The sequence below is a fragment of the Lynx rufus genome, unplaced genomic scaffold (assembly GCF_022079265.1).
Source record: "Lynx rufus isolate CCGP_SWC_20201006 ecotype Redwood Valley unplaced genomic scaffold, mLynRuf1.p SCAF_15, whole genome shotgun sequence".
NCBI classification, from domain to species: Eukaryota; Metazoa; Chordata; class Mammalia; order Carnivora; family Felidae; genus Lynx; species Lynx rufus.
Genome location: NW_025814829.1, coordinates 892,845 through 914,939, shown reverse-complemented (window position 1 = coordinate 914,939; position 22,095 = coordinate 892,845). Strand labels below are relative to the sequence as shown.

The 22,095-nt window shown below is 54.8% G+C and overlaps 1 protein-coding gene across 2 annotated transcripts in view; it reads right to left on the bottom strand.

Annotated features, from left to right (window-relative positions):
- LOC124509910 (carboxyl-terminal PDZ ligand of neuronal nitric oxide synthase protein) overlaps window positions 1–22,095 on the bottom strand; it is a 286,360-nt gene that overhangs the window by 15,741 nt on the left and 248,524 nt on the right. Inside the window, exons 6-10 of one of the 2 annotated variants that reach the window (XM_047076502.1) lie at window positions 19,500–19,641; window positions 12,547–12,713; window positions 10,733–10,912; window positions 3,538–3,703; window positions 2,168–2,320 (exon numbers count right to left, since the gene is read on the bottom strand). In XM_047076502.1, the coding sequence (XP_046932458.1) occupies window positions 2,168–2,320; window positions 3,538–3,703; window positions 10,733–10,912; window positions 12,547–12,713; window positions 19,500–19,641 (808 nt within the window). Of the gene's footprint in view, window positions 1–1,925; window positions 2,321–3,537; window positions 3,704–10,732; window positions 10,913–12,546; window positions 12,714–19,499; window positions 19,642–22,095 lie in introns of those variants that run through there. The other variant, XM_047076503.1, reaches the window with a different exon arrangement.

Below are 22,095 nucleotides of genomic sequence, written 5' to 3'. Positions count from 1 at the left end.
GGCCACACCAGACTCCGGCCGTCGCTCCTTCAGTTTGTGGCTCTTACCTTCCTGGTTCTTCCTTCCCTTGTGTCTCTGGACCTACCTTCCATCCAATGGTTAATTAGAAAATACGGTAAAACAAACACAACCACCCCTCTCCAACTAAATACACGTTAGGAAAAGAACACAATTCTGCTTCGTTCAAAGACCCTGAAGATTCCCCGTCTCTTCTCTCTGGCCACTTCTTACAAGCCCACACACCACGTACACACGTTCCCTCGCATGCCACCTGTGCATATACGTACACACACGCGCAAACACACACGCACACATATGCACGCGTGTGCACACACGCACGCATTATCCGCACACACCCCATCCTATTTCTGCTGATACCCTGGTGCACCAAGGGAGGCTAACGTAAAGCTGCGTTTATTTCATTTGGACTTTCTAGCTAAGAGGGAATCCAGCTGCTTAAGAGAAGGGCTACACTTTCATTTATCAAAACTGTAAAGCTGAGTCAGGGCCGAAGCGCTCTGTGTTTTGGATCACCACGTCCTTACCAGCTAACCCTCAAAGAACACTGCAGGCTGGGTCTGTCGCTCGTTGTCCCGGATGAAGGCTGATTTCCCCAAACACGTGACACTAGCATGGCTCGGCTCTCGCTCTTTAGGCATCGTTAAATCTGTTCGCAGGCGCTAGAGTCTAATGGTCACAGAAGGAACTTGTCCTCCGTGCCCCCATCAGCATGCGGTACCGGGTGGTAATCTCTAGACAAGGCCGAGATGGTCCAAGACGAGACAACTGCACGTGGCACTTTTTATAGGTGTGCTCGAGGCACGCACCCACAGGGACGGGTCAAGGGTGACGTGGCTGTGGTCCCTGACCTAAGTGGCAGTGATTCTGAAGAGAGGAAATAAACAGTCTCAGCTACCGGCCTGTATTTGTTTGCAGTAAAAAGGGACCACAACTGCCCAGTGGAGGGGACAGGTTGAGAGGTAAGGCTTGGGGGGGGGGGGTGGCTCTGGGTCTCTGAGGCTTTCTCCGAGGTGAGGGTGCCACGAGAGGCCTCAGCTGGCAGAGCCCCCTGAGGCAGGACGCAGAGGAGGGAAGGGCGAGCTGGGCTTGCAGGATGGGGGCAGGACTTCCACAGCGAAGAATCAGACCTAAGGCATCTGTGGCAGCAAAGAGACTGCCCTCCCCGAGGGCTTTTCACAGCCCCGGCCTGACCTGACTGATGTTAAACGCTCAATGTCCCTGGAAGCAACACCTAACACCCAGCTGGAGAAGATGTCCAGATTCAACTCATCCGGAAGCTTCCCCGATGTGACACATCCCAACACGGCGCTCACACCGAAAGCTCTACCCTGTCACTTACAGCCCAGAGCGTTCAGCCTCTGTTCTCTCCACGAGGGCCTGGAGAAGGAATTCGTCCCATAAGGTCTGGGGCGGGTGGTCAGGCAACGGGTATTATCCTGGACACCCAGATGCACAGTACCCCAGAAGGTACCCGATGGCTTCCCTTCACGGTGGGGCCTTGAGGTGGGGCAGGAGGGGGCTACCCGGGCATCACAGGCCAGGCCAGGGCAGAGGAGCCTGATGGCGCCAGCGGTCCTTCAGCAGCCCGGTGGTCCTCGCGAGGGACCCTCTCCCAAAGCCACGGGTCCTGGAAGGCCCTGCCCCCCCCTTCCAAAGTCACAAATAGGAGAGAGGGGCCGATTGACCTGTGGGAGTCCCAGTGCTCCCCTGTGTCACCTTCCAAAGCAAAATCCTAATCCTTTCCTGAAACGGCAGGCTCTCCAGGGGGGGCCCCCCCACGGCTGGAGCCAAAGTCTCCGGTCGCCAGGGTCCTCACCGCCCTCCGCCGCGCGGGCATCCTCGGCGGTGCGCCCAGCCCACAACCCCCCCGGGCCCCGCCCCCCGCCCCTGCGCCCCGGGCCGCCCTACACGGCGATCTCATCGTCCAGGCTGTCGCCCAGCTCCTGCCTCTGCAGGACGTTCAGCAGGCGCGGCAGCTCCTCCTGGGACCACGAGTCGCGCTCCTCGCTCTCGTCCGTGTTGGACTCGTACTCCGAGGCGATGCCCGACTCGCGGAACCGGAGGAGCTCCAGGCCGCCCAGCAGCGGGCCCGCGGGCGGCGGCAGGAAGCGGAAGCACTCCAGCTTCACCAGGCGATCGCGCCTACCTAGGGGGCTGCCGGCGGGGTGCGCCAGCTCGGCCAGGCCCGCGCCCGGGGGCGGCGAGGGCAGGTCCTCCGGCTGCGGGGTGGTGGGGTCGCAGAGCACCGGCAGGCCTCCGGAGCGGAAGGTGATCTCCAGCAAGCTGTCCTGGGAGCCCACTGGAGGTGGGGGGGGGGGGGGCGAGGGGGGGACAAGAGCACAGGAGGCCGGGTCAGTGAGGCAGCCCGCCGGGCTGGGGGGGGGGGGGGGAGGAGGGGCGGGAGGGGCACGGGGGACACCAGCCTGCGACCCTGAAGGAGGTACCCATCGAGAGGGCCAGACTTCTGGGGCGGTGAAGTGCAGCGGGTCCCAATCTAGACCTTGGTGCTGCTTTAACAAGGGCCCCAGCCCTGCCCAGACCCCCCCGATCGTGATCTCCATGGGTTGGACCTGGGAATATTCATTCTTTAAGAAGTTATGGGATAGTCTGGGGGAACCACTGGGCGAAGAGGAAAAGCATTGGTTTGGCAGTCACACCTGGCTTTGAATCTCCGTGTGCCCCACACCTTGCTGGTCCTGTAACCTTGAGCCAGCTCCTTAACCTGTCTGAGTCTGTCTCATCCATAAAATGGGCGTAACAACATCTACTACTACAAGGATTACAGGAGATCACGTGTCTGAAACTCTAGCATCGTTTCTGGCACAAAAGAGGACCAGGGCATCTACACTGGCCCTCAGCCTACACACATCTGGAGAAGGCTTACAGGCCACGGATAAACAAAAGAAGGCCCGGAGATGTGTGCTGCCTTCTAGTACCTCCCAGTCCAGCCTGGAGGCGGCTGGGCTTCTCAGGCCGGGTGCCGGGGAACTCTGTCACTCACCAGCAACGCTATCTGGCCGGTTCATTCCTGCCCTATCCACTAAGTAGATGACGGCTACCAGCCTGCTGTATGCTACAGAGGTGTGAGATGTATAGTGCAGGGTGCGTAAGCCCTGTACGGCGTGAGGTCCTCCCCGGAGCCCCCAGACAGCAGGACATGATAGGTGCTCAGTAGATTTCAACGGAAATAGACTGAAACGGGCTGCCTTAGGACGGGCGTCCGAGCCCTTTTTGAGGAGGGAGAGCCTGGATGAATTCGTGGCAGGGACTCCTGGGGACATTCAAGGTCAAGTCTGGATGCTGGACGAGAAGGGGCCCAGACCCTCGCTAGCCCTGCCATTTTGCAATTCCGCAAAGCGTGTGGACAGGACAGACAGAGCTGCCTTATGTTTCCTGCTGGAACGCCGGGGCGGGTCAGGGGTCTAATCAAACACCACCAAGAGCTTCAGAGAAAAGCCTGTGGGTTTTCCAGAGCCTCCATGGAGGGCGGGGAGGCTGGGCGGGGCCCTCACTTACTCGCACTCTGTCCCGATAGCTTCAGCTCCAGCTCCTGCACCTGCTTGACCAGCAGGGAGATGTGCTGGAGCATGTCCTTGTTCTGCAGCAGGAGCTGGTGCACTCGGGCCTGGGCCTCCAGCCGCGCGGCGGCCTCGGCAGCCAGCTGGTCCTTCAGCAAGTGAACCTGCAGACGGGAGGGAGAGAAGAGGCGGAGAGGACAGGACAGAGAGAGAGAGAGATGAATGCAAACGAGAGTCACCGGGGGAACGGCTGGGACCAGAGACACCTGCCATGTTCCATTCACGAGGAAGAAGCCCTTCCGGGGACACGTGGGCACCTGGGCTCGTCATTCGGAGCAGCAGCCCAAAGAAGCTGGGTCACTGGCCTCTTTGCATCTCCCGAGGGAGGGCTGTGGCTTGTCACTCAGATACCACTCAGGGCCCGGCACCAAGCACAAGAGGAAGGGAAATGCCGAGCCCCAGCCCCTGCGCCCCCATCAGGTTTGACAACTAACATGTGACCGCCACGTGGACGGAGGTGCCTTTCGCTCATCGTGTCCTTTAAGAAAGGAAAACGGAAACTGATACGCTGAGCCAGTAGCTAAGAATGGTGTCACAGCAAACCCCTCCTCGGGCTTTCCTCTCCCCTTCCTCGTGCCCACACATGCTGGGAAACCGGAAGCCCTACAGAGTCCCCTCATTAGTGAGGCGGTCGTGATAAAGTCTGTTCTTTCCCTTCTGTGGGTACCGGCCTCTTTCCCTGACCATCCAGCCCCTTTTCATTTCTCACAGCACCTTGGACTGTGCCTTATACCTGGTAGGGGTCACACGCCTGCTGACTGATTCACAGCCGGGCCTCCTCCCACAAGCCCAGCAGGGTGGAGGTGAACGGTTTACAGAGCCGTCCACTGTGGGGGAGAGAGGACCCTCATCCACTGTCCTCATACACGGTGGAGCAGCTGGTGAGGGCACATACAGTGTGCTCGGGGCCCCGGAGGGTCTGTTCTCGGTGTGTAACCAGGTATGGGGAGAAAACCCAAGGGAACAGGTGGAATGATCATAACAGGAGCCCAGCTTGAGGAAACTGAGTCACAAGCCAACAACAATGTTCACCCATTCGATTTCTGTACCAAGTGGTGGATAAAGGGGCCTTCGCGGAGGGTTTCAGAAGGTCCCTGAGGAAACGGAGCTCATGAATTTTGGCCACACCAAGGCCGCTTGTGGGAAAGAGGGTTTTCCTGGACCAGGAAATACGACGTGGATAAAGTGGAGACACTGAGGCAGGCTGACTGGGGCGAGTCAGGTGGGGGCAGGAGAGGGGTCGGAAGAGCCAGCCGACTCTTGCTCAGACAGTAACGGCTCGGGCTTATTCCGAAGAGCAGTTTGCTCCAAAGGGTTGCACATTTTGTCGGAGAGCAAAGGACCGTATCGGCTCCGTGGTCCGTCCAACCGGACCCAGCGACCTGCCGAGCCCAGCCGCTGACGCTTGGAGACTCCCACTCTTGGATTCAGCAGCTGCTTCCTTCCTGGCAGATTTGAGGACCTGACCTTGCAGTCGGTTATGTGGGAGCCGCTAATGAGATTAGTTGCCACTTTCCATTAGTGGCTCCCGAGGCTGGGCCTGTCTTGCCCCAGGGGGCGGATGTGTAAGGAGTCTAAAGTAAATCTGTCCTCCATAAGGTGCTGCTGAGGACGGACGTGACAGTTTGGTTTAGAAATCAGCCTCGTCTGCTGCCTCATGGAAACTAAGGAAGGATCTAGAGAGCAAGGAGAACAGGGAAAGAAGTGGCAATAATATTTGAAGCTGAGTATCAGGTGGTGGGGTGGCTGTTAAGCCTTTATTTTCTTTGGAAACTGAGACATGGAGGTATTTCCCCTGAGAGTCCCCCAAATCTTGCTGATTCTCAGAAACAGAACAACTGCTGTGGGAAGGCTCCAGAAGTGCCTCCTGAGAAAGGGCCAAGCTTAACCTCCCATCTGTAAGGTAACGTACTCCAATCAAGAGTATCGTTGAAAGGCATCTACGGTGCAGGTGGGTTAATTATCCCATTTTCTATTTCCTTTGGACTGAAACAAACATGAGGCAGAAATGTGGGATAAAGTTTTCAATGCATATGAGCAGAAAAAGCAGAGAAGTCTAGATGCTGCTCATCGGCATCTACAGCGGGCTCCCTGCACACACACCAGGGACTCGGGGACTCGCATCCCAGGACAACGGGCCACTTGGGAGCACTGGACCGGGAGCTGGAATGCTCCAGTCTGGCGGTTACACCCTATGCAATTGTAGCGAATTCACTTCCACCTGGACCTCACTTCCTCCAACTCTCACCCGAGGGGGCCCCCAGAGGCTCAGGCAATCCAGGATCCCACATCCTGGTGAACATGGCAGTCAGCGCTGGGGGCCATGTGTCAAAGGCTCACTGAAGACAATCCCTAGGTTCCCATTCTGACATCACAGAATGAGGACTGGGGACAAAAGAGGAGTCCCCTCCTGCAGAAGCGAGGTGGGGGGGGGGGAGGAATGTTGGAAGCTTCTTTTTGCAGGTAATCCAGTTCCCCTGGTGGAGTGCCATCAATACATAAAAGGCCCTTGAATCTGATGCTTCCCTCAGGCAGTAAGCGCCAGGAGAAAACGCTCCTGAGTCTGAGTGCTCCTCGAACAGATTAAGTAAGAATTTTAGCTTTGCAAATGCAGAGTCAGAACATTTCCAGTGTTTTCAAACCCCAGGAATGCAAAAGCACACACCGCTCCCTAAAGCCAGCGCCAACGGGCCCTTCTGCAGCCATCAGAAGTGACATCAGGCAGAAGGATCACTTTGTCCGTGGCAGTCTGTGCCACGGCAGAGCCCAAACCAGGCCAGGCTGTGACGAAACAGCCTGGACTCCTTTTAAATCTGAGGCCACTTAATAGTCCCTGTGTTTTGCACATACAGGTCTGGCCTCGAGGCACTGAAACGGGGCAGCACGATTTTCAGCCTGGGCTCTGGGCAGTCTGCTCTAGCTGTGTGTGCTCGCTTCCTCCACCGTGAACGTGAACGGGGAGCAGACACAGCCCCCTCCCGCCTCCCAGATGGGACGGTTCTTTGTATTCGGCATGCTTTTCTTTCTGAGAATTCAACACCTTTCGCAAAAGCAGGCCGTATTAATTTCTGAAAAGGTATGGGTTAGCCTCTCCTTTCCAGAACCACAGGGTCTTTGGCAAACGACTATCCCACTTCACAGACGAAGTCCGTGGGAAGGTCATGGCTGGGGTGCGGTGTCCCGCTCCGCGTTCCCGCCACGGCGCCCCACGTGGGAGTTGAACCCTGCACCCTCCAGTTCAGACACCCTCCCTCAGCCCACCCAGCGACACCAGACCACTGCCCACTCGCTCTCCAGCCTACTTGCCTGGACTCCAGCTCCTCCGTGAGAAGTGGGGGCAGGGCCAGGCTGAAGTTAGGGAGCAGGCACATGGAAATGGCGTGGAGAGAACCACAGCAATTTGCCCTCCCCCCCCCCCCACCCCCCACCGGACGCACCAGCGGAGGCAGGTGACGCTGTCTCAGCATGCATAAGGCAGGGACTGGGCAGTGCACCCGGGGTGCTGGGGACTGGCAGAAGCCACGGCGACAAAAGCTCAGTCTAGGGCCTGGAGGTGGGGTGTGGAGGGTTTTCTGTGCGGCTCCTGCATCGACAGCGTACACGATCGCGAAGCAGAAGTAACCAATCACGGGTTTCAGAATAAGCACCAGGGGCAGCGGGTAGAGGAGAAATCTTTAGATAGCGACAGTGCACTCACAAGCTAGGCCAGGAGCTGGCAAAGTGTGGAGGACTCCGGCCTACTTAACTACTGCCAGTCAGCCGAGGTGCCCAGGCCGATTCTGGAGCTCTAGGGGCCCAGCTCATGGCCATGCAGGTGCCAGCTATGTCCCAGCTCTGGTTTGGGGCTTGGCTATGCCCTCATTCACACCCTTGAACTTCTGGCCCAGCTGAAAGAAGAGGAAGCTAGTGCAGCCAGGCAAGCCTCATGCTGGGTGGGGAAAGCGGTCAGAGGGGCTTATTCACACACTGAGGTCTAAGCTAGAAACGCTTAAGAGCTGGTTGAACAACTCCTTTGCCCCTGTACCTCTAAGGCCGGGGCAGGCTCCCCTAGAGAGGCTCTGAACCAATTTAGGGAGAGGCTGGGAGAGATCTTAAGGTCTTAGAACAAATCAGAACACTGTTAAGGAGATCCAAGCCCGGTCCCAGGACAACAGCAGAACGGAGTAGCCTGTGAAGAGTACATGGGGAGGGGGGCATGCATACAGGATGCCACAAGGGACCCCAAGAGTGAACCTGTTTGCAAGGAACTCTGCCTGGACCCTCAGCTCAACCCAGAAGTCACATAGGAGGACTTGGATGCTTCCAGAGAGAAAGAAACTGTGTTCCTACCTGAAGTGCTGAGGTCATGGTATTCTTGCCCCCTGGAATTTTGGGGATTGTGGCAGGTTTTTTTTTTTTTTTAATGTTTGTTTATTTATTTGGAGAGAGAGAAAGAGAGTGAGAGCAGGGTAGAGGCGGAGAGGGAGAGGGAGAATCCTAAGCAGGCTCCATGCTGTCAGCACAGAGCCTGAGGCAGGGTTTGAACTCACGAACCGTTAAGATCACGACCTGAGCTGAAATCGAGAGTCAGACGCTTAACCGACTGAACCACCCAGGCGCCCCCCCTTTTTTTTTTTTAATTTTTTTTTAACGTTGGTCTGCCCTATTTTAAATGCATGAAAGATGTCAAGAAGGCCTACTGATCCACTTCTATCTCCTATACAATAGTTTTCACCCAAAGACATGGAAACTAATACAAAGCCCATTCTTTCTAGAATGGGAGAAAGAGGAACGTGCAGAAGAACTTGTAACAGAAGGAGGGTTTAGGGCCCAGTCGGCTGGAGGACACAGGATCTGAAAGCCTCGGCTGCGACACCACACCTCTTCTGCGTTCCCAGGCAGCAGAGGGGGAGAGATGTATGTTCAAGAAGCTATCTCTGACCTCAAGTTCCCCGTCCGGCTGAAGACGCCGCAAGTCTCCGGCCCCACCCGTCACCTCGCCAGGACCGATGCACGATGCTGGCCAATCAGCCACGTCACTGTGGGAACCAAGGGTCAGGCAGGACACCGCCAGCCACAATCCACAGACTGTGAGTCAGAGCCCGTGGGAGTGGCAATGAAGTAAACCCAAGCACCACACTCTTCCCTTCCCTGAGATCCACTGTCTTCTAGGAGAGAGACCATTAAAACAGGGCAGTGCTGCCCCACTGAGGCAGATGCCTGATTCCCTACCGGAAAACCACTTTTAGGGTTTCATGCTGCTTGTGGCAAAGCCACGATCAGTTACAGGTCTTGTGGCTTTGCAGACTGAATGCTTCCCCAGACCGACACAACAATCTTCTTGTTGTGTAGATTGTACGTTTGTGTCTAGTTTCCCTTTAGCGTTTAGCAGTGACTTCAAATTCAAATGACTCGCTGGTAATATCTATCATGAATATGCATCAAGCCCTTTCTTAGATAAATAATAATTACTTGGCAATTGATATGCTGCAAGAGAAAAGTATTATGGGTTGGAGAATGGATTTGTATTCAAGGGGAAACTTCCGGAAATGATGTGAGTCGTGGAATGGCCCTGTGCTGGAGCACTGAGGCTTTGTGATCCTGTCACAACGGGGAGGAGGGGACGCTAGGGACTGCCACACCGCCATTAAGGAGACGAGATGAATTCTGTTATTTGACAAAGCGTAATGATTCCCCGCCCCCCCCCCCCTCCAAGTATAAGAAGCCATTAATGACATTGCCTTCTTTTTCTTGCTGTTCTGGAAACACCTGCAAATGCTCCTACCATTAGCACACATCCTTTTGTTTCACCGTCAGAATTTTTTAAAGGCTCCAATCACCTAGGAGCCATGGCACACTGATTCTACTCTCTCCAACCTGGCTGCACAAGTCCTCCGAGAGGCTTACGTCTCAGGACCCGTCCTTGTGAGACTGTGTTAAGAGAACTAAGTCTTTTCAAGAACTAAGTCGTCGCAGATCCCGCTCTGGTTAGGCGGCTGGTGCTTTCTCAAGGTGTGCATATGGGAGAGCACAGCTGTGACTGGGCCACCCCTCCACCCCAAGGGTCGTGAGAAGGATAAGCAGGAGAAACAACAGGGATCAGGGAGTGCTCCCCAGAGAAGTCTGCTCCCTGACGTTCTAGAACGCAGAAAGCCTCAGAGGTCAGCCTAGTCACACAGATCGAGAATGCCAGCGCGTGGAGCTGCCTGGCCAGATCGCACACCACTCCCCTGCTCGGGAGGCCCCGCCCTCCTCATTGCCCTTATCCACGACCCCCTCCCCACCCCACCCAAGAGCCTGACCCATCCCTCAGTCTCAGAATTCAGCCTATGAATGGTATGAGCCTATGAAGGTCAGACTCACAAGTCCCAAAGCAGATGTGGATTCGAATCCCCTCCAGATGTGGATTAGAATCCCCTCTGTGGAAAGCAAGCAGAAGGAATCCCTGCCGGAAGCAGCAAGGGAAACCAGCTTGGTCCCCTGCAAGGCCATGGCCTGACAAGCCTTTGGGGCCCAAACAGCACTTCGCTCCTGAGATGGAAGCCAATTCTCACGTAGCTCACCTACAGCACCTAACATCCTGTAAGTTAGATCCCATTGGGACGAATTCCAAGGCCAGTACAAGATCAAATCCTGCCCGGAAGAAGCAGAGCACTGACGGAGGTGTGGGGATTTGAATGGACAAGGCAGTGAGGATGCCAGGAGGGGGCGGGGTGGGAGTCTCCGCAACGGTGTTTGGTGCAAATTCGTCCTTGAAGCTCTTTTAAGGCTGGTTGCACAAGGTCACGGCTGTCCTGACCCCAAAGGCGTCCCTTCCCACCTGAACACCAGGAAAATGAGGCAGGAAGGGGAGGGGGGCTCTGTGTGCACCTCCTTCCTTGGTGAGCTCAGGTCCTTATCCAACAACGTCCAGCCAAGCCAGCCAAGCCCAGCTCAGAGCGGGGGGGAGGGGCGGTACGCGGGAAACCAGAACGTCCCCTCCTAGCCCAGCCGCATCCCCCTCGCCCCCCTTCCCCAACAAGCAATGACCCAACAGCGTGAGCGATCCCTTACGGCTCCCTAGGCTGTACACCTGCCCCTCGCCCCCCGCCGGGGAAGGCGCGTCAAGCCCATGAGAGTGGAGCCTGAGGGGGAGGGAGGAGGCGGAGGAGGACCTGGGCCACAGCCACTTGCGTCTGCTGCTGCTGCTGCTGGAGGAGCTGCTGGAGGAGCTGCATCTGGTGGTGGGAGGACAGCGGCGTCCCCGGGCCCAGGCCTGGGGGCTGCGAGGGGCAGGAGGGGAGGAGCATCCTGGGCGAGGCTGCCAGCACGGGCTCCTGGGGGTGGGGAGAAGCCTGGAGAGAGAAGAGAGCACAGGGCAGTGACCGCTCTTGCACAGACGGCATGGGCACGGGTGGAGGGAGATGCGGCGTCCCCAGCAGCCGTGTGGACGGGGCCCCGGGAGGAGGTGGTGTGGCGGCCGGGGCCACCTGCCAGGACACCCTGCCTGGACCCTCAGCGACTGACCCCCTGCGATGGAGGCAGACGGTGGGCACCTGCCTCTCGCACCATATCCAGCGATACCACACCCGGACTTTGGGGCGCCCATCTCTGGCCACCCACCACCCCACCGTGAGACCCGGAAGGGGGCAGTTCCACCTTCACTCCGATGGGTCCTCGGGGTTCCCTCCTCCAGGGCTGCCCCCGGGGCCCCGAGGCTTGAGGGAGGCTAGTCCAGCAGGGTGTGCCTCGCGGGGAGGGCCAGGCTGAACGGCGTCTTTGTGCCCTCCCTCCTGTCTCCCTCTGGGCAGGTGGGAACTGTCACGAAGATGGCTTATGGGATCCATAAATCAACTAACTGCAGGGAGAGCCATTTCGTTTCCGGGAGGTCTGCTGCTGGTCCCTCTGCAGACGTGCAGGAGAAAGGCACCCAGTGACAGACAGCTCTTGCCGCTTGCAGGGGACAAATGTCACCAAGAAAGCATCAGGTGATGACTTGGGACCATCCCACCCTCCAGACCAGACAGGTTTCTCCCTCCTCCTGCTGAGCTGCCCCACAGCCTGCACCGGAAAAGGCCGACACACGGCAGGAAGGAGAGGCGGCCGTGACACGGGGAATCTAGGGGGAGCCCCCTCTCTTAGCATTGTCCTTCCGGGTTTACTGCTGTGTCTTCGGGTTGGAATGTGCTCTCAAGTTATCACTTTCTCAGTCTGGATTCTTTTGTAAAAAAATTCTTTTTTTAAGTTTGAGAGACAGAGCAGAGGAGGGGCAGAGAGAGAGGGAGAAAGAGAATCTCTCCCCCGATGTGGGGCTCGAACTCATGAACCACGAGATCATGACCTGAGCCGAAACCAAGAGTCGGACAGTCAACCGACTGAGCCACCCAGACGCCCCTCTCGGTCTGGATTCTATCGGGATCCTCTCGGGAGCCCCGCCATCTCAGCTGTAGGATGTGAGGTTGGAGTTGATGATGCCTCAGGTGGTCTCGCAGTTTCCGGCCCCCAAAGGGCGCACCGCCAGCCTCTGTGGCATCAGCAGGAGGCAGCACCAAAGTGCACAGTCGCTGGCCGCAGGCAGAGGGAGCCTGGACGAACTCCGCTCCAGCAGCTAAGCCCCAAGGGATCGGTCCTGGTGCTCGAGGCTTAGCTCCGCACAGGCATCAGGCTGCCATGAGGAGCCACTGAGGGCAGGACTTCCGGGGAGAAGGGGACTCAGGACAGAGGGGACCCTGGAGGGTGGCGCACGTCAAGGGTAACTCTGTGGTGTCCTGACACACAGCAGGGTCGAGCGCCGGCCCACCGGGCCCATCTGCAGGAGCCGGGCCCCCGCAGAGGAGACAAAAGCTGCTCTGCTTGGTCGTATGCACCGCACGCGGAAGCTCACCCAGCGCGTACAGGAGGGGACTCTGACGGTGGCCGAGGCCACAGCACATTTTGCTCCAGGAGGCAGCATGCGTGCAGACGGTGTGACGGGTCACGTCCTGCCTACCTTGGGGTCTGCGTGGGAACCTCCTTCCTTCCCTACGGCGTCAAGGTCGGTCACACCTCGGCTGAATTCCAGGACATCGTTCCCCTGGAGCGGGGTCTCTACTGCATCGATGTCCGTCTCCTCTGCGGTGGCCGTGGAGGCCCTCTCGGCTCCAGTGAGCTGGCGGCCTGCGGGGATGACAGAGAGGGAGGGAAGGGAAGGGCACCACCGAGGCCAGGGTCCTCCCTTCCCGGCACTTCACCTTCAGGACTGTCATGTCTAGAGAGGCCACTGGCTCCCTGACGTCTCCACCCACCCTTCACGCCCAATTCTCCCTCTTGGCTGAGAAAACAGCTGGTTTTCACGATCGCTGACTGTGGCTGATGGGCGGAGGTCAGTCCAGTAACTGATCTGTAAGCACCGGGAGGGTAAGCTGGGGTGGACGGAACGCCGTGCCTGTTAGCACATCGGGTAAGGCAAGGTCTACAGGGTGGACCTGTTAGCACATCGGGTAAGGCAAGGTCTAGAGGGTGGACCCACAGCTAACGAGCTTCCTCAGGTCCTAACAGACAAGAGGGGGATCTGGTATTTGCCACTTTCCTGGGACCCAGAAGCTGAAAGGACAAGAAATGACATTTAAAAACAAAACAAAAAACAAAACCTTCTAGCAAACTGGGAGACAGGAGATTGGGCTGTGTGGATTCCCACCTGCGCAAGGGTGAGAGGACCGGACCTGGAAATGGAGAGAAGGGCCACTTTCTGAATTGCTTATTTAAACCGCGTCTACTCGATGCAGTGAATTGCAACTAGAAGCCGCAGGACATATGCCGATTTCATTTGTTCAATGAGCATTCATTAAGCACCTGTATCAGCTCTACAGAAATCTACCGGGCATAAGAATAAATAAGCCAAAGCTGTGTTTTCCAGGCTTCCCCAGCCTGAAGGAGGAGACAGACACACAGCACGGATGCAGCAGGGGGCCGTGTCCCCTCTGATCCGGGGTGCCGGGCAACAGAGGACGGACAGCTAACTCAGGCAGGGGTTAGAGCAGCCTGTCCAGAGGGCACAACACCACCTGGAGAAGTGCCAGCTAAGGGATGGGGAGGCAGGGGCAAAGATACAGGCGATATTCACTGCAAATGGCTCTGTAGGGAGGGACCCAACCAGGAAGACTGCGGATCTCATCTCGAAGGACTGGAAGCAGGTGAGTAATACCAAAGGATTTCGTTCTTTCGAGTTTCACCCTAGAGATGATGTGGAGGACGGATCTAGAAGGGACAAGATGAAAAGCAATACCCCGGGTGAGAAACAGGAGGGCTTATGCTAGCCGTAGCAGACAAGAGGGGAACAGATGTCAAAGATTTTCAGGGGGGGCAGAAATCACAGGATGTGGGGAAAAACTGGTGGCAGAGAGAGAGAGAGAGTGGGAGGTGGGAGGAAGGAGGGAAGGAGAGAGGAATATGCAAGGACGTTTTGAAATGTCTGATTTAGGTGATCCGGTAGGGGCTGGCGTCCTATAGGGAAAATTCAGGAGGAGCGGGGCTGTGGGTAAGAGGATGCATTGAGTTTTAAACCTGCTGGAATCACAAGGTCTGTGACAGCCAAGTGGAGATACCCCTCAGCTATTGGGTACGTAAGTGGAGAGTTCAGGAGAACGGCCTGGCCTGGGAATAAACATCAGTTGAAACCAGTGAAGTCAGAAAAGGGCGCCAGGAACCAGGAGAAGCGCAAAGGATGTTGGAAAGCAAGTCGCAGATAAAGAAAGGTTGTGTGTGCGTGTATACGGGGTGGTGCCCCAGAAGCCAGGGAAGGCGAGTGCTCCGTTCCCCGTGATGAACCCTGCACAGAGAGGCTGGTTCAGTTTGCTAGCTGGGGGCCCTTCAGTGACCTTGACCGGGGTCTCCGGAAAGGCCAGCAGGCAAGGCAACCAACTGGAGGTTGAAGGAGTAACAGCGAGGGTGGGGGACTAGGAAGAAGACACGAGAGTGCAGATGCAGATAAGTCTGGCAAAGAGCTGAGCTCTGAAGGAAAGGAAAGAGATAAGGCTGGGGGGCGGGGGCGGTGATGCAGGGGCAAGGCTCGGGGGAGTGATGCAGGGGCTAGGCTGGCAGGGGGAAGCGATACAGGGGCAAGGAAGACTGGATTTGGTTTTGTTATGGAGAAAGGCTTGATCCTGTCTGTGTGCAGTGGGGAGGAAGTCAACATAGCAAAAGACTCGGGTGACCCTCCCCCCCCCCCCCAGGAGGGGCAGAAGTGGTGGCTTGGGCTCAGGAAGAGGCAGGTGAAGGGTAATCCTGGACTGGGGGACACTGGCCACAAGGCACAAGCTGGGGACAAGCAGCCTGGCGGAGCCGGGTGACCCCAGAAGCGTAACTCTGGAAGGCGGTTTCAGGGGCTAAATGGATAGGTGCTGCTGAATCAATGCAGAACTTTTCACATGTCAATTATACCGTAATAAAACGGTTTAAAAAAAAAACAAGGGGTTATCAGCTCGGGCGCAAAGTGCTGGAAATGCCCACTTTTTTTCTTTTTCTTTTTTTGGCCTCAAAACTGCAGTAGTAATAGCTTAAAATCAAATAGCACTTACTAGGGCACCTGGGTAGCTCAGTTGGTTAGGTGCCTGGCTCTTGGTTTCGGCTCAGGTCGTGATCTCACGGGAAATCGAGCCCTGTGCAGGGCTCCAAGCTACCACTTCAGAGCCTGCTTGAGATTTTCTCCCTTTCTCTCTCTCTCCCTGCCTCTCCCTCCCTCTCTCTCAAAATAAATGAACATTTAAAAAAAAATAGCACTTAGTACATTCCAGGTACGATTTAAGGGTTTTACCTGTATAAATCATTTGTCCTTACAACCGTCCTAAGAGGCAGGCAGTGACAGATAAACTGAGGCACCGAGCTGGTAAGGCTGCAGCTGGGGCTCAAAGCCTGCCAGTCTGGGGCGCCTGGGTGGCGCAGTCGGTTAAGCGTCCGACTTCAGCCAGGTCACGATCTCGCGGTCCGTGAGTTCGAGCCCCGCATCGGGCTCTGGGCTGATGGCTCGGAGCCTGGAGCCTGTTTCCGATTCTGTGTCTCCCTCTCTCTCTGCTCCTCCCCCGTTCATGCTCTATCTCTCTCTGTCCCAAAAAAAAAAAAAAAAAAAAAAAAAGCCTGCCAGTGTGGCTCCAGGCCTGGTGCTTAAAACCAGTGCCACCCTGCTTCCCAACTGGCCGGCTGCTTCCACCTGCAAAGCCCCCCACCCCACTTCCCTGCATTTACATGCTCTCAGATGATCTCGTTCATCTGTCACGTGCTTGCACCACCTCCCCCGCCCCCCCAACTTTGAAAGCGAGCCCCTCGCCATCAGGGACCCTTTTTTTTTGTTCACAGCCTACCCAGAATCAAGCCTGGCACATCAGGGGAACTAGATAAACATCTGTTGAAGGAAGGAGGAAACTAAAAGCAAGGAGAAACAAAGAATCAGGCAGTGGTTGCCAGGGACGGAGGGGTGGGTGAGGTGGGAGAGCAGAAGGGTGAGGCGAGCAGCGTGCTCGGGGGTCCTGATGGAGCAGGAGGACCAGGCGATGCAGGTGTAACAGGTACCCCAGCCCGTTGCTCGCTGTCTAGATGACGAGTGTTCTTTTTAAGAAGCTCTATTCCTCCTAAGGGTTCCAAGCCCTTCCCTGCACTGGATTGCTGCCGTGGGAGGATGACGCCTCCAAGGGAACGGGAGCTCTCCCAGGAAACCCTCTGCAGGAGTCAAAGAAACCGCACCAGGCAGAGGCGGGCCGGCGGAACAGGAGCAGCGGCCCCACCTGGCTCTGAGCCCCGGGGACCCGGCCTGCGGCAGCTAGCAGTACCAAAAGATACACAAGACACATCTCCCCGAGGGTCGGGAGCGGTGGGAAGAATGAGGGAGGCAAGAAAGGCAGGCCGGGAGGGCATGGGAGAGGCCAGGTGGCTCCAGTGGAAAGATCAACTGTGCGTTAAATGACGAGTCCCTCACATGGGAGACTCCCATCAACAAAACAAAAATACACACAAACAGCTACCGACCAAGAGTTCCAGGCCGGTGCTGCAAGGTGCTCCGTTAACGGAGACAAATCCTGACGCGGTAGATAAATGCTTCCGGGGGAAGCACTTATGGAAAGAAGAAACGTGCATCCTAGTGGTTTGTAGGCCGTAAGCAAGCAAGCAGGGGCCGTAAAAAGGAAGTGACTATGGGGCTGGGCGGTGAGCAGCTTTCCTTGAGGAAGAAACGCTTCCCATCCCAGATCTGTGGCATCCCACACACTAATATTACTCAAAGGAGGCTCAGCTGCACGCTGCAAACACTGTGATCAGAGGGAGCCCTGATTAATCCTTTAACTCAGACCTATGGGACTTGAGAGATCCCCTGGCTACTTCCCACACTGCAGAGATGGGCTGGGTCATGTATTTCAGAGTCTGAGCTGCAAACCAGCTAGTAAGTAATATGCACGTAGAGTGCAGTACAGTTTACCCTTGAACAACGTGGGGATTAGGGGCTCAGACCACCCCATGCAGTCAAAGATCCATCCATGTGTAACTCTGGCCTCCCCAAACACTTAATGGCCTACTGTTAATAGCCTTATCAGTAACAGTCAATTAATACGTGTTTTGTATGATACAGGTAATACACTGTATCCTTTTTTTTAAAGTTTATTTACTTATTTTGAGAAAGAGAGAGCATGTGCATTCTGTGTTTCCCCCTCTCTCTACCCTTCCCCTGCTCATGCCCTGTGTCTGTCTCTCAATAATAAATAAACATTAAAAAATTTCTTTTAAAAGAAAAACTCAACAAAGTATCTTGGACAGACTTTGTATCATTTCATAGAGAGCAGACTCATTCTTTTTAAAGTTTTTTTTTTTTTTAACATATGTTTATTTTTGAGAGAGAGAGAGAGAGAGAGTGTGACTCGGGGAGGGGTGGGGGGGGGCGGAGACACAGAATCCAAAGCAGGCTCCAGCCTCTGAGCTGTCAGCACAGAGCCCGATGTGGGGCTCCAACTCATCAGCCGTGAGATCATGACCTGAGCTGAAGTCAGACGCTTAACCGACTGAGCTACCTGGGCGTCCCAAGAACAGACTCATTCTTTTTAATGACTGCGCAATATTCTGCTATTTGTACCATAATTTATTTGAAAAACCCCCGCATGCTGTTTCCAGTTCTTTGCTTATGTAACTTTACATACGCATGTATGGGTTTACCCTTACGATAAATTCGGAGAGGGGAAGCTGGGGGTCAAAGGCATGTGGATTTTTAAACTTGATTTCTATATTTTTTTCTGTAGGGCTTCTATTTCCACGGTGCCCTGTGTTAGCGTGTTAGCGTGTGTTTCTGGGTCTATGTCTGAACTTTCCATTCTGACCCCCCGTCAGGGAAGCACTCCTACATCAGCAGTTTTACTACTAGAGCTTCATGCTTTCATGTCTGCAAAGCCACTCACCTGTCATTACTCCTCTTTTCCAGAATTTTTTCTCTTCTTGCCTTTCCGATCTTTCCGTATTTATGTTAGAATAATAATAGCGAACGCGGATCTGGTGTTTACTACGGGCCAAACACCAGACTAGGCATTTTTCGTGTATCTGCTCACCTAATTGTCACAACAACCGTATGACTTATTGCTCTGCCGTTCTTTCTAGTTTCTTCCAAGGCGGAAACAAAGGCCCGGAGAGGTTATGAACTTGCCCCCAAATCACACAGCCAGGGACAGGTGCAGCTGGAATGGAATTCAAGGGTCTGCTCTCAAGCACTTGGCAGCGCCCCGAACTGGGTGCTTAGCTAACTTGATTTTCATGATTGGTTTTCTGCCTACAAAAATAAGTAGTTGAACCTTTGGACGCTCCTCTGAACCCTGCCTTATCTGGATCCTGTAAGTTCTGAAGACGACAGCAGAAATCATCAGAAATCTGCACTGTGCTGTTAAATTGAGAGATTCACAGGAGAACTGGCTTTTTTTTTTTTTTTTTTTAATAAAAAGGATGGTTCAGGTTTCCCATCCAAGAACCTTCCACTTGTTTACAACTTTCTTCACGTAAAATGTAGACATTTTATTACAATCATTCGCGGGTATTTTGTCTTTTTAAATCGTTATGCTAATGACTTTTTTCTTCTGCTAAGACTTCCAAGTGGTCGTTGCTGGAAAACACAACCCTGAGTTACTGGTCGTACTACCAGACCTCACCTCCTTAAAGGAATTCTCCTGTTTCTAACAGTGACTAGTTTCTTTTCTTGGGTTTTCCACATAAGTTGATATAAACAATACTGACTTTCCGTCTGCTCTTTCCTGATGCTCATACTTTCCCCACATTTACTGTGAGATGATCACCATGATGGAAGACAACTCTGCCTTCTTCCTGACTCTCGGTGACACTTCACAGTGAGAGATATTGGAATAATGTCCACGTGGAACGTCTACAGAACTACAGAATTTAGAAACAGGAAGAAAGTGGGGCGCCTGAGTGGCTCAGTCAATTAAGCGTCTGACTTGGGCTCAGGTCATGATCTCACAGTTCGTGGGTTCGAGCCCCGCGTCGGGCTCTGTGCGGACAGCCGGGAGCCTGGAGCCTGCTTTGGATTCTGTGTCTCCCTCTCTCTCTCTGCCCTTCCCCCGCTCACACTCTGTCTCTCCCAAAAATCGATAAACATTAAAAACAATTTTTTAAAAGCCATGAAGGTAATTACAACTTTATCTTCTTTCTAATTTGTTTTATGAAGGTGCGTTTGTACTGAAATTTTCTTTGCGGTTGGATTTGGTAGCATAAAGCAGCTTAAATGCTTCCGTGTTCGATAAACATCTTTAATTGTCTATTATAAAAGCCACACACATTCCTTAAAGAAAATGTAGACTCCAGAGAGAAAGAGAAAAAAAATAAATGTGCTTTTCAAGTGGGTTGGTGGTCTGGGGCTTGGTGAAGGAATGCACTGTCCCATGCTGGTGGCCACCCCCTCCCACTGCAGCGACCCGCCCAGGCGCCTACCTGGCTCCCCCGAACTGCTGCTGTCCCTCTCGCCCTCACCGTCCTCCTGGCCGTCTGCGTTCTGGTGCGTGTGCTGCAGGCTTAACTTGTGGCAGACCTCGAAGGCTTGCCCGACCGTCCGCACGATGCGCATGGCTTGGCTCTGGGAAGGAGAAAGGAAAAGAGCAGGTGAAGGGCGTGGGGACCCTCTGCAAAGGACACAAGAAGGGCCCGGGACGGGAGGGGATGCGCCGGGGGCCACGCGGACAGAAACCCATGAAGTCAGCAAAGGAAGAGACGGAAAAACCTCAGGTTGCTCCGATGCGCCCATGCACACAAAGAAGGGTGTGGAGATGTTTTCCTTCCTGAAATGGCCCAGGAAGTAGAAACTCACCAGTTCTAGAACAATCAGTCAACTGGAAGGACAGACGGCACTGAGCCCAAGTCCCCCCTTCCACGTTTAACAAAAGTGGTCCAGACGCTCCAGCATCCTTCGCCAATCACAACTGAACGTTTGGTGGGTTCGCCACATGAAGAGAAACTCGGTTTCTCCAGGTCTCCCTGCTGCTCCTGCAGACCAGGGACTGGGAAGCCACCGTCTAAGCAGCAGAACCGCGAACCCGGAGTCCAAGTTCCCCTGGGATGCCAGTGGCCGCAAGCCTAACCCAGGTGAGCCTTCCCAGTCTTGCCGTAAAGACATAGCTCACTTGGGTCTGTTTTTGGCCACTCCTCTTTCTTTCCTTCCCTCCTTCCTCCTCCCCTCCCTCCCTTCCTTTCTTGGGGCAGGGGTGGGGGTGCCGAGGAGCTATTTAACCATATCTTTTAATAGCCCAAGAACAGAACTTGACCCTAGCTCTCGGTATTCCACTGCTTAACTTGGAGAGGAGGACACAGGACAAGGAAGCCTGTTCCCCTACAGTCCTAAGCGACCCACACAGGCTGTGAGGACGAACCACAGGCAATATTCTCAGGGTCTGGCCTCCAAAGAGGATAGGTGACCGACTGCAGAATCGGTCAGCTTTCATTTTCTTCCCGAGACCGAGTCTGGTGTAAGCTAGGTGGAGTTTAAACGCACAGGCTGGGTGAGCTCAGCTCACTGCTCCTTGCCCCCAGTGCTCCCCAAACGTCCCACCGCAGACAGTTTATCTAACTGTGGCTGTCACCCTACGCTTGCATCCGAGATTAATCACATTTTGGATGGCCTGACTCCAGGACAGCTGTGTCCACCTAGTGAGTCCCACATTCACTAAGTGCCTGTTGCTATAAAAGCTCAGGTTCTCCTAGGAAGGACAGGTTACAAACTCCACCATCCCTGTAAGCCACAGACACTTTCCTTAACTAGCTTTTCAGATGACGTTAAAAGTTGAGGGGCGCCTGGGTGGCTCGGTTGAGCATCTGACTTCGGTTCAGGTCTCGCTCTCATGGTTTGTGAGTCGGAGCCCCACACCGGGCTCACTGCCGTCAGCGCCGACCCCCCTTCGGGTCCTCTGTCCCCCTCTCTCTGTACCTCCCCCAGTCGCACTCTCTCTCTCTCTCTCAAAAATAAGTAAACATTAAAAAACGAAAAACGATGTTAAAAGTTGAAAGGTCTTCGAACAAGTGCCCCCAAATCCACAGGAGAAGACAAGGGACGGGGACAGGATTTCTAATCCTCTCTTGGAAAGGAAGCGCTCAGACTTAAATCCGGTAGGAAATGACTTCTCAGAGGCCCCACATTTCTCAGACATCGCAAGCTGGGCGCTGGATCACACACTCAGGACTGACATCGGAAGAACCCAGACTATGGTTTCCATCTCTGTCACCTTCATCAAGGACGAACGCGTGGAACACGCCTACCAGTTTCAACCAACCATCGAGAAGCGACAACGGGAGTCGTCAGCGTTGAGTCAGCGATGTCCGCAGCCTCTCCTCCACCACGCAGAGGGGCAAGCGTACGACGAACACCTCCCCCAGGGCTTGGCATACACTAAGCTCTCGAACACAGGTTTTTGTGCCAAAAGGCAACGAGGACAGAAAATAAATAGGAAAGGCTGGGCTTGTTTTTATCGACAACAGAAACATACAGATATTAAGGGGACTGCCTCTTACATACGGATGTAAGCATCAAAGAGGCGAAACCACCCCCTCCCCCACCCAACTCATGACAGAGGAGAACCCATGGGCCAAACAATCTCTGGTGGGAGCCACCACGATGGTTTCCACCACGAGGAAATTGCTGGATTCCAGGTCTAGATGTGTACATTCACCACTAAATGGTTTCCTTTCAGGGTTCGCTTTACTCCGCTCTGATGTAGGTTGTATTTCCATTCACACTAAAAGGATACTGTGGTAGCATGTTCCATGGAGAGCGCTCTGAACTTGAACGTGGAATCAAGCTACGCTGCTACCTGCTTTACGGCAGGAGAGAACTGGCCTCCCCACTCCCCGCTGTAGCAGTGGGAGGAGGCTGGATGGCCTCAAATTCTCAGAAATGGCTTTGTGAGTTCAGGGGCCCCCTGACCTTTTAGGCTTGCCTCCCTTCACCAGTGAGAAGTCTACTTCGAGTAGATTCCTACGTTAGGACCTCGTTGGGGGAAATTACCTGAGCCTGCACCTGGTGGGGCCGTCCCCCCCCCCC